Source organism: Colletotrichum truncatum (assembly GCF_014235925.2).
Source record: "Colletotrichum truncatum strain CMES1059 chromosome Unknown Contig_0006, whole genome shotgun sequence".
Taxonomy (NCBI): domain Eukaryota; kingdom Fungi; phylum Ascomycota; class Sordariomycetes; order Glomerellales; family Glomerellaceae; genus Colletotrichum; species Colletotrichum truncatum.
This window is the reverse complement of record NW_027222403.1, coordinates 3,734,475-3,746,567: the sequence shown is the minus strand read 5'-3', so window position 1 is coordinate 3,746,567 and position 12,093 is coordinate 3,734,475. Positions and strand designations below refer to the sequence as shown.

The window sequence follows — 12,093 nt, the reverse complement described above, 5'->3', positions numbered from 1 at the left end:
AGGCTTGGGAACTCTTGCGGTCCTCTGTATTGTCTGCAAACGAGGCATCGCTTGCTACGAAGAACTCATCGTCTCCGCCGAATTGCAAGGCAAGCGATTTGGTTTTCTTCAGATAAAGCAGAACCTGGTCTGCTGCTTTGTGGTGTTCTGGACCTGGGTTTGCGTTGAACCTGGCTAGTTTTGATGCTGCGAAAGCTATGTCAGGTCTAGTAATAACGGCAGCATATAGAATTGATCCAATCTTGCGTTGGTATCGCCTTATAGACGCTATGCTAGCTTGTTTTTCATACGGTCTTAGCTCTTCGCGTCTCATGGGAATGTCATGTCGCTGATCTCTATCTTCAGATAGGTTAGCAATCTTGTCAATATAGTCTGACTGTGATAGCCAGATAAGTTTCTTGTCTCGGTCTCGAATGATTTCGATTCCAAGGAACCACTGTAGTGGTTTTCCCCCCGTTAATTTATATCGTCTCTGTAACTTTCCTATTACTTCTTTGATTTCATTCTCTTTCTTCCTTTCATATGCCAGGACTATATCATCCACATAGAAGAAGATAATGATAGCTCCTTTGATTATGCAGCAGGGCTCATGTAGAACGGTTTCAAACCCGAGGTCTTTCAGCGTAGCCATAAGGTCCTTTTGCCACAGGAGTGGTGACTCTCTTAGGCCATACAACGCTTTCTGGAGCATCAGGATGATTCCTGGTTTCCGATAGCCTGGAGGCATGCGCATGAATATGTCCTTGTCTAGCTTTGCGTTTACAAACGCGTTAACGGCATCATACTGGATTAGTTCGAGGTCGAAACGTGCAGCAACCGCCATCAGTGTCCGGAAAGACCGTCCTGCTAGTGTTGCGGCATAGGTTTCTTCATGTATTGACTTGATTTGCTGGTCTCCTCTGACTACGAGGCGTGCTTTGCCCTTTTGAAACCGTCCATGCTTGTCGAATTTATATACGTATACCTATATACAGTCTAGGACCTGACAGTCCTTCGCACGGGTGTCTTTTCGACTTATTTCAATCTAAGATTTCATCTCGGCGTGACTGCGTAGATGTTGTTATTCCGCCGTCTCGAATAGCGTACCCATGGGGTGGTTTCTAAGATCAGCATGGCTTCGCGGTAACGGAGGCATCTGCCGCCTGTGTAGGCAACTTGGATTCTTTAACAGTCGTTGAAGCTTTGCTTTGTCGATCTGCTTTCCTTCAAAGATGCCCACCGGCGTGGCCTGTCGTCCAGCCGCAAACGCTGCCTTCCATGCTTCAAAGACATCATATAAACTTTCACCTTTCTGAGCATTTGCTTGTAGGAATTCCGAATCATCCCGAATCGTCATAGCTAGAAGTGCTGTCGGTGGAAGAGACACAGGGGATGGGTACGGACGACTCTGGGCATCAGAATTCTTGGCTTGGTCATCGGTGCCGGCTTCTGCCTGGTCTCCCGTGCCGCCTTCTGGTTTCCCCAGGTCGACTTCCGCGTCCCCGGTTTGTCCAGAGCCTTCGTCGGTACCAGCTGGTTGATCAGACTCAGCCTCCAACTGTTCAGCTCCTGTATCTCTTTCTACTTCATGGAGAACGGCATCTTCCCAACTGAGCTGGGTTCCGACGTCCTCGTCTTCTCCATAAAGGCCCTCCCAATTTGTTTGGGGTATAAAGGCACCGGTATGGTCTTCTTCTGCTATCATATTTCGGTCTATTTCTGGTTCCTCAACCTGGTTAAGTAAATTGATTAGCTCTTGCTGTCCGACGTGAAGGAGGTCATCTCTTAATTAGTTCAAGTTTCCGTTAAATAATTCGTCTTCGTTAAAAATAACGTCTCTTGCTCCGACGACTCTTCTAGTCTGAGGGTTCCATATTCGATAAATGTTTGTTGACTGGTACCCCACAAGAAAACCGATCCATGCTCTTGGGTTCAACTTTTGCCTTTTCTTCCGTTGTAATTAAGCATCCGTCGTCATAGCATATGCCTTACATCCATAGACACGTAGGTGTGCTTGGTATGGCTTTCGGTCTTAGACCGCAACCCCGTCTCTATACGCTAGGGCGGTGTAAAATCTATCGTACGGTATTCGCCAGCTATACATATGCTTTAGCGTCCGGTTATACAGATATACAGCTGCACGGTAAATCTCGACCCACAGATGCTCTAGCAGCCGAGCTCCTATCCTTATAGCCCGCGCTTTCGCCTTGATAATTCTCCCTGACACCTCAGCTCCTCCGTTCTGTGCTGGGGTGTTCGGAGCTGATGCTTCGACTCTGATATGTTGGGAGTGAAGTAATACAGATACAACTCCTCCCGTCACGATTTCATTATCGCATTCGATAATCTTTGGTTTGATTTGGTATTGTCGTTCGAGTATGCCGGTTATGTTTTTCAATACGGTACTGATCGTTCCTATTCTTCTTTCCGCAAGGTAGTAGTCCCAAATCATTCCCGACCAGCGGTCCGTGATTAGCATTACGCTACTTCTGCCTATAGGGTCTTTTAGAAGGTCATGAAAGTCGATTGCTAATCGCTCACCCGGGCCGTAGCCTACGTTCCGTGGTTGACGGCTTATTTGACGCTTCATCTTGGAAAGTGCGCATCCATCACATTCCACCGTGGTTAGTCCTTTTATCCGGACCCCTTGTGAGGTATTAACTAGATGTTCCAGAGCCTGAGGTCCTGGGTGTCTAAGTCGAAGATGCCACCTCCTTGCGTCTGCTTTCATAGCACCTTTCTTTGTCCAGGAGTTCAATTTGTGTCTTCGAGTAACGAATGCAGTATTCGGCGTGTTAGGAGGTATATCTTCGATGACGAATTGGTCATATCGGTCTATAACCTTGCATACGATTGAGTTATCGAATAACCTTATGTAGTTAGAACGAAGACGATTGTCCCACCAATATCCGCGTTTTCTTAATTGTCTAAGGGATACCAGATTGCAAGGGAAATTTCCATATAGTACGACATCGTTCAGTTGGATTATTCTTGGTCCTCTCGGTCCCTGGGTTTGTATGTTCATATTCCCGTATCCTTGGATAGGAATTCTGCTTTCTCCAGCAAGGATGAAATCCCCAGCCTCCGATCGACGGAAGTTGTTAAACCGGTTGAAGTTATTAAAGATATATATTGTTAACCCTGAGTCAAGAAGAGCCGAATTCTTCAATTGGATTATTCTTGGTCCTCTCGGTCCCTGGGTTTGTATGTTTACATTCCCGTATCCTTGGATAGGAATTCTGCTTTCTCTAGCAAGGATAAAATCCCCAGCCTCCGATCGACGGAAGTTGTTAAACCGGTTGAAGTTATTAAAGATATGTATTGTTAACCCTAAGTCAAGAAGAGCCGAATTCTTCAATGGGTAGTATGTAGTGCAGGACATCGAATTAAACGCAGAGACAACGAAGCTAGCTGTGCACTCTCCAATACTTCGTCCTAGTCAATCGGTAGCTTCAACGTGTTTAACTTTCTTAATGCGGTTGATTTCATCCTTGAGAGATGCATCGTTCTTAAGTCGATGTTCAACCGCATCACGGATTAATTTCCTACCCTTAAAGTAGTCTAGTGCATCGTTGGAAAACACATAGTAGCAGTTTTCTAGAGCGTGATTGCCATCACAGGCTTTACACACTATATTAGTGCTCCGTGTAGTGACTATGCGTTTTCGCTTTCGGCTATTAACTTAGTCTTGACTAGGTTGGCTCCCTTCTTCGTTATGCATTTCAGCCTCCGTCCAAGATGTATTATCGCGGTCTACGGCAAAGGTTAGGCCAAATACGCCTTTGGTTATTTGGGAACCTTTCTCTCGCGAGCTAAGAAGATCTCGACGTTCTGCTTCCTTCCTAAGGTCTTTTACAACCTCTCCGATCGTCAATGATTTTTCCTCAAGTTTGTTTTTGTAGATTCCAGCATATATAGCTGCCCAACTTCCCAGAATTGGTTAGATAGCCTTGGTCAAATCGTCGAACCAAATATTAGGGTCTTCCACGCCTCCGGTTTTCCTCACGAGCACATGGTTTGCCGCCATTTCCCAGGAAGTGATCCATCCAGCGAAGTCTTTAGGTACCCTAGTCAATGTTGTTATAGCTGCCTGGTACTTTCGACGAGCCGCAGCTTGTTGTTCTCTTTCAGTAGCGCCTACACTCGTCTGTAGGTTGGAGTACCATGTCCTCAAATCCCATATAGCGCGGCAAGAGCTCTAGCGTAAGCCATAGTCAACCGTATCAATAACCCAAGCCTTAAGCTTCTCAGAATTTGCTTCTTGCTCTTTGTATTCCTTGTAGTCTTGTTCGTAAACCCTCTATTCGAACGTAAAGGAGGCTTTGTCGTCCGTAGTAAGTTCGGATAGATTTCGAGCATGGAGGTGTGGGTTAGTTGACTCAGTTGCTGAGGGTAGGGAGTCGCCCGCAGATGACTGGCTAACTGTCTGACTCGATTGGCCACTGTGGCGGGTCTGTCTCCCCTGTTGGGATAGTTGCTCCGGGTCGGTAGCTCGAGTAATCTTTCGATTATAGGATTCAACTGTCGGTCTCGCAGGTTTTTCCATTAAAGCTCCATCATTTTCAGGATTGATGTAATCCCATAAATGCAAGCCTATAGCTTTTGTTTGGAATTCTTCGTCCCAACGGCCCCAGTCTTCAAAGGTCCGTAGTAGTACCTTCTTAGATGAGGTATTGCCACTCGACATCGTATCTTTCCATGCGCGTAACTGGCTCTCGAGCGATATGAGACTCTTAATTGTTAGATAAACGATATTAGTTTGATGCAATACACCTGGGGTTCATTGAGCAAAGAGTGATTCATGTTGTTGATTGAGTGATTCTACCCATTCCGGTTGAAGCGGGGTTCTGTTTTGTATCTACCCGTTCTTCCCGGTTTCAGCATATTGCAAGAATGCAACTAAGCTAGATTTCCTAGCATTTTATCCGGACGCAGGCGTCAATCTAACAGTTGGATGACCACCCCCCTTGTTTAAACTATACGGTTATACTCTATCCGGCGGTATACAGAGGGTGGGAATCGGATTTCCCGCGCACTAGTGGCCAACCTAATGGGATTCCCTTGGGGGGTCTAGGACGTACGACAAAAGAGACAATAAAATGGCCGTTCGCGGCTTGGATGATTGACGCTAATAAAGACTTTGAGGGCTCGACCGCGCAATACTGTCCATTCAGAATGCCATGTCTCTATTGATAAGAGGCCTGTTGCTTGCAACCGATGGCAACTTAACCTTAAGCTAGAACCTTGGAAGTATTGAAGTTTTTCTTCCTCCATTGTCAGTGGTTGTCTTTGTCGTTTTTGGTCGAGGGACACCTTTTAATTGCCCCCCCTTTCGATCACTAGCCTCATCCAAATGGAATGATGTGGCCGCCCATCTCTTGAATCTAGGGAGAAACATTCAGGCGCAGTACAGATCGGCACCTGGTGGTCTGCCATTCCCGTCATTTTGCCAAGGTACCAAAGTGTGAATGAGATTCTTTTACTTTTGCTACCTGGTTCAAATGGTAAATTGAATCGCCTGAGATCAAAGGTTTGATGCTTCGCCATCAACCACCCATCAACAAGTTGTCTTGTTTTTTTTTTTTTTCCCTTTCCTCCACACCACCCTTGTCAAAAGTTCGGCCGGTTCGATCGGAGTAGTCAACTCACCTTATGGTACCTGTAGTCTAGGGGGATATCTAATGTCTTGGTGTGTCGTGTACCTTGGGTACGTGTAAGGATCAAGCCATGTTCAAGTCCGCGGCCTCGATATCAATACTCTCCATCATCTCTTCCATCATCGACTTGCATACTGAGATTTCTTCCCCCTTTTTTCTTTTTCCCTCTTTCACATAACAGCCTCCCTCCCCGCCTTTTTCACTGAGATTTACATTCTTGTAAATTAAAAATTAAAAAATCACCAGCCAGCGCCACTCATTCTCGCCCATAAAATTAACGCCTCCTAAAGACAAGGTTCAGCGGCTCCAGACCTTCTAGACTTGGTCTTGGTCTCAGCCAAGTTCCGGTCCTTGGCCCGCTGGAATCTGGCACCCGCCCGCCCGCATCCCGACAGGCTGGAACTCCACTGGCGCGCTGTTGGGCGTCCCTGGCGCGTGTAACTTGGGTGGACCCAATTACTGTGTCAGCCGTCACCCACAGGGCTGCCCCAGACGATTTACAGCCCATACTCCCACACTCCCCTGCCACCGGGTGATCCCCCCCCCCGTCACTGTCGCCTGTCTTCCCACCCTTGACATAACCCAGCACTTTGAGCTCCCCTAAAAAAAACACGGAAACCTCCATCTCCAACGGAAAGCCCCGTCGCGACACTACCAAGCTTGCGTCCGCGACCGCGTCTCCGATTGCGCCAGGACCTTGGTTTTTATTTTTATTTTTATGGTGCCTTGTACGGTTGGCAAGGTCTTCAAGACGTCCTCCTGTATTTCCTCCAAGATCATGCCCGGTCGCCCAGTCAAGCGACCGGCGGATGCTGGCGACAATGGTACAACTGATGGCGACACTCCCCCTTCTGCTCCCAAGGTGAAGCTGCCACGACTCGAAAAGGGTGGTCAGGAGGACTTTTCGTCTGTTGTAAAGAACCGGCTGTCTTCTTACACAAGGACAGGCCAGGCCTGTGATAGATGTAAAGTGAGTTCATCTCTCCTTGAGTCCTGGTTGTTATGCGACTCGCCGATGAATGCTGACAAGTGGCAAAAGGTTAGGAAAATCCGATGCGATGCCCTCCCCGAAGGATGCTCCCACTGCATTAATCAGAACCTCGATTGCTTCGTTACCGATCGTGTCACTGGCCGAACCGAGAGACGCGGATACCTGCAAGAAGTCGAGAGGGAAAAGACGGATATGCTGAACCACTTGCGCGATCTGGAGAAGCTGCTCGAAAGCAATGGCATCGAGGTAAAGCCATGGAACTGGTCGCCCTATGGCATGTCCGACCCTCATCCCGGCGTCACCTATGACCACATGGGTAACGCAATCGAGGACCCAGCCGAGAAGGATGCTTGGACAAAGGTCGGCTCTGTCTGGGTGAAGAACTACAACTTCAGCAAGCCGACGACCAATCGCTCCTTTCCCCGATCCGCCCTTGAATCGCGTCCTGTTCATAACCATCTCGGCGTAAGCTCCGACAGCGCGACGCTCAGCTCGATAAAGGGTACAAAGCTTTCCATCCTCGGCACCACGATAGACGTCACCTCCTTTGACGCCCCTGACATTGACGAACCCGTGCCGGACGCCAAGGTCTCCCAGCCCCTGTACAACAAGTCTCTTCAATCCTTCCTGCAGTCATGCATGAGCATCAATCCGCCAGTTAATATCGAACTTCCCTCAAGAAGCGACGCATTTACCTACTCAGAGTGGTACTTCTTAATGATTTGGCCGTTCCTCCCCGTTCTCCATAAGCCTGCGTTTATGAACATTGTGAGTCGACCTTAGCCTCAATAACCAACGCTCAACACTAACCATCGAATCTAGTTGACTCGCATATATGATGAACCAGATTTCGAACCATCTGTGCCCGACCTGGTCATGGTACACATGGTCTTTGCCACCATTTACTTCCAGTACGGTGTGAGAAACTGGGAGCAGCAGGAAACCCGCTCCCAACTTAATGAGCTGTCCAACAAGCACTACCACTTCGCCCTGAGCAAGATGTACGACTTGGCGTCGGCGCAGTCCGTCCCCGCCGTTCAGGCCATGGCCATGATTTCTGCCCACACCCGCGCCTTTCCAAAGCCGGGCTGCGGTGCCATGGTCACCAACTTTGCCTTGCACTGCGCCATTGAGTTGAACATGCATCGTGCCGCCAAGGCTCCAGGCGAGACGACGAACCTGGAGAACGAAATCCGGAAGCGTACATGGTGGACCATCTTGACTGTCTACGTCACTTTGAACGGGCGCCTCGGACGGCCGATGCCAATCAATGTCGAGGACTACGATGTTGACTTCCCAGAACCCATCCCGGACGAGGCACTAACGCCGGAGGGTGTCGACGCAGCGGTAACGACACCTTGCACATACCATGTTGGCCTGGCCGGTTTCAAAATTGTGCCTCTCTTCATAGAGATGTACTCCAACATCTACAGCGTCAGGCGCGACCCAAAGAACTACGTCGATGTTGTTAACGCTCTGGAAGACCAGCTCCGTTTGTGGAAGGAGGGTTTGCCCGAGAACCTGCAAATCAACATGTCCGGCCAGTCAGAGCACGAGGGGCGGGTGTATGCTTTGTACATTCACATGTACGCTCTCGAGTTCCGCCTTTGTCTACGACACCCGTCCGTGGCCATGACGACCGACCGCAAGATGCTCCTCGAGAACGCCCGCATCTGCGAAGAGACGGCGGCGCATATGTTGGAGACCATAAAGAGCATCTGGAAGCTCAAATCTCTAGACACGACGTGGTATCAAATAGCTGTCTATGGCGCCGCTATTTTCACGACCCTAGTGGCCCACTGGGAGCGTAGGCTCGAGGCGACCCCTAGCCAGATTGCTAGTCTACGCGACGACATGAGGGACTGGATGGAAATCATCAATGCCACGGTCTCTCTACTAGGTAAGCAAGACCAGAGACAGGTACATCGATAATGCGGAACTAACAAATGTAAATGTAGGAACGGGGTCTGGCATCAGTAACGAAATCAATCTCATCATTGAAAGAACCATTAGTTGGATCGAGCACGACTCGAAGCACAAGGACTCCTCATCGCTCGCCCAGACGCAGATGCAGGCCATCAAGACCGATTCATCGGAGCAATCGCCTTTCCAACTTTCAGCACAGCCCCAGGCTCCGCAGAACCTAGCTGTTAACGCCAACGAGACGTCCGCGAAGTCCTTCTACCCCGACGCGGCGAGCCAGGATGGAACCACGCCATATCCGTCATTAGCATACACCGAACAACCAGCAAATGGCACACTGGTACCCACGACTGGGTTTGAGGCAAACAGCGGCTATGCTTACGCACCTTCAGTGCAGACGACCAACGGGACAGACGATAGCTCAGCCGAGACCAACCCTCTAATCGTGTTTGCCTCCCAGGCAACCCAGCATGTGGCGGATCCCTCGGGGACGGCCGCAGCAGCAGAACTTCTCTGGCGGCAATCGGCGTCTCAGGGCAACACCTGGCACGACTGGACGGCCGCCATGGCCGACAGCCAGGACAGGTACAGCGCCAACGCCCTCCTGACGCTGGGCGGCGGGCCAAGGGACCCAGGCGGCGTTACGGAGGCGACGACCGTCGCCGACATGGCGGCCGTCACGGCTGCGCCAGTGGGCCAATGGCCGCTTCTTCTCTTTGACGGCGCGGGAACCGCTGGGGCTCAGTAAGCAGTCATCCCGGGGGGTCGCGGTGTCATGTTCAAAGGAGCATTCTCTTTATCAGTTGTAATGGAGCAATGCTAGGCGTTTTTATTGGTGGTTTCTTTCTTCATTCAAGGATGGGAGGGGTGGTTGTGGTTCAGCAACTGGAAAAGGCACAAGGCAGGGGGGTTGGAACACAGGCCTATTGGGTTCGGTTTACCTAGTTATTGTGAACGGGACCGGTCCTCTGCAACAAAAGGACTTTGGCGTTTTTTATCGGTTGCGCTGTGCTGAGAAGACATGGCATTCCTTTAGCGATATACCTAGCCTCGTCGTGGGCTCTTAAGCGTTTTTACCTCATCTGTCTGTTGCTCTGGTGATTTTTATTTGTATGATTCCGAGAACTTCGATAAGTCTGCGCAAATAAGATCACTGTCACATGATTAGTCTCTACTGAAGAAACAAGTTTTTTCACGATTCCAATGTACTCAAACGGCGTTTTGATCTCGTGGCATTGACTCGTAAATACTCATTACTAGAAGTGAAATAAGGGCTATATAAAGTTACGGGACCAATTATGAGTTGACAAGTTGTATCAAAGGCCAATACAACCGACCCCTACTACACATTTTCCTGCTCTTCACTTCCAACTCACACCTAGAAAGTAGCCGGAATCTGCACGGAACCGAAAGCCGGCGCGAAAATGTCGCCGCAAGTATGGCCCTCGGCCGGCATCATCCCGAGCACGAAAAACGTGTAAAACAAGCCAAACAGACAATTACTCGCGGCCGCGAAACTAGTGTGTCCCGCCGCGAGGTTCTTCACGAAGACGCCCGTCGAGAAGCGCGCGGCGATGGCCCTCGCCGAGTCGACGCTGCTCGCGGGGTCTCCGACGCCGTTGAGCACGACAATCTTGCCCTGCGTCTTGACCGGTCTGCCTGAGACGTCGTCCAGTAGCTTGTTGACGGGGTCGATCTTCCACTTTGAGCAGACGAGACGCCACTCCGCGAAGATGGGGGCCACGCTCGGCGCGGCGTCCGTCATGGCTTTGAAATACGCCTGGAACTCCTTCTCGTTCTTGACGTGTCGGGACTCGTCCAGGCACGCGCCGGCGAGGATCCCTTCGAACGCGGGGTTTTCCGTGAGGAGGGGAAGCGGCTCCGGGGCCGCGTTGAGGACGCTGGTCATGGCGTACGTGATCGCCTGTCCCGGTTTCCCCGATTCCGTCTCCGCGAGGACCCCCGCGAGGAGCGGGAACAAGCCCGGGCCGTGAAGGGCGATGGACACCAAGTTGTGCAGGGCGGACCAGTCGAACTTCTTGGCCTGGCCCGCGACGGTGATCGGCTGCTTTTTCAGTTTGGCGTCGATTGAGTCGTAGCGTGAGCGTAGGCTCTTTGTGGTATCGGAACTGCCGGCGAAAGCGCAGGTTGCCGAACCGGCTTTGAGGCACGTGTAGAAGAAAGCCTCGAGGCCGCGCTCCGCGTCCTTGATCACGGAAGGCTGGGCTTGGGTGACGGTATACGCGTACGAGGAAGGCGAAGGGCCTAAAACACCGCGATATGAGCATTCCTAGTTTCGAGAAAAGTTGATCTAGGGGGGGGGAGAAGGGGGAGGACTCACTGTCGAAGAGGAACTTGTCTACCGCTTCGGGGTACAGCTGCGCGATGGTCTGCCCCAGGTGTGCGCCGGACGAGACACCCCAGAAACCGAGCTTGGTGCGGTTATCGGCCTTCATGACGGTGTAGTGGTCGACGGCGTTGGAATACGTGCCCATGAACCGGGCGACGTCCCCGCCGTTCTTCTTGCACCTCTTGGCCAAGTCCTCTGCGCGGGCGGCGCGAACGTCATACGCTGATTTGTCGGCACCGAGGAGCTGCGGCTCGGAGAGGGCGAACTTTTGACGCTCGTCTTCGGTGGCGAAGCAGCGGAATGATGGTGTTGTCCAGCCCCATCCGCGATAGTCTGCTCCAAGTCAGGCGCCGTTCTTTCAGGATAGATCGTGGTTGTAGATGAAGGGCTTTACCAATGGCTAGGAGATCATAGCCAACGAAAAGGGGCGCGTAGTCCTCGCCGAAACGGACCAGAAAGTTGGTCGACGATGAGCTCCATCCTCCGAGGGAGACGTGGACGGCGCCCTGGTGAGGAGGGCCGCCGGGCGGAGCGACGTAGGGGAGCTTGACGATGGCGAGATCAACAGTTGGCTCGCCGCACCCGCCCTTGACCTTCTTCGGGTTGCGGTGATCCTGGATTTTGGCGTGGACCTTTTGGATGTTAGCGGCCAGAGTTGAGGTAGCGATGCAGGACGATATCTTACAGTCAACCGCGCGCACTTGAAGACGGTATAGCAGTCGTACCACTTGAGTTCGGTGCTGGGCTGGATAATTTGGAAGAGGGTGGCATTGATATCGTGGTGAGGTGACTGAGCCAGCACGGGGACAGTTGCAAAAGAACCCAAAAGGGCGGCGACGAGAACGGCAGACTTCATCTTGGAGAGAGTGACAAGATGACGATGAGAGGAGTGCCCGTGGGAGACTGACGAAGACGGGGGTTCAACGACTTATACGGTGTGTTCCCGGCACCGTGGGCAGGCAACGGAAACTTTTACATCTTCTCTCATTCTCCGATACTAGATTTCAGGTGCCAAGCACTTCTACCGTTACCATCCATGGTCGAGGAAGACGATTTAAGGGGCAATGAACGCCGACTGAACGCCCTGCAGGATCTAAGAAAAAAGCGTAATAAAACAAGTTCCTTCTCTCCGATTGAGTGCTTAAATCAAGGCTCCTGGTAGCCAGGGGTCGCTTACACAAGACTACGATTCG

General features: G+C 51.0%; 2 protein-coding genes across 2 annotated transcripts; one reads left to right on the top strand and one right to left on the bottom strand.

Annotated features, from left to right (window-relative positions):
* Positions 1-6,414: 6,414 nt before the first annotated feature.
* On the top strand, positions 6,415-9,298 carry CTRU02_210314 (transcription factor; the record flags this gene model as incomplete). The annotated part of the gene is made up of 4 exons (XM_036729766.2): positions 6,415-6,606; positions 6,676-7,395; positions 7,450-8,527; positions 8,586-9,298. 4 exons carry the CDS (start codon positions 6,415-6,417, stop codon positions 9,296-9,298), a joined length of 2,703 nt encoding a protein of 900 aa, XP_036578608.2.
* A 630-nt stretch (positions 9,299-9,928) lies between these two features.
* Positions 9,929-11,756, bottom strand: CTRU02_210313 (alpha beta hydrolase fold family; the record flags this gene model as incomplete). Its single annotated transcript, XM_036729765.1, has 4 exons — positions 9,929-10,815; positions 10,892-11,233; positions 11,295-11,532; positions 11,586-11,756. The coding sequence occupies 4 exons, from the start codon at positions 11,754-11,756 to the stop codon at positions 9,929-9,931; spliced, it is 1,638 nt and encodes a 545-aa protein (XP_036578607.1).
* Positions 11,757-12,093: the final 337 nt, after the last annotated feature.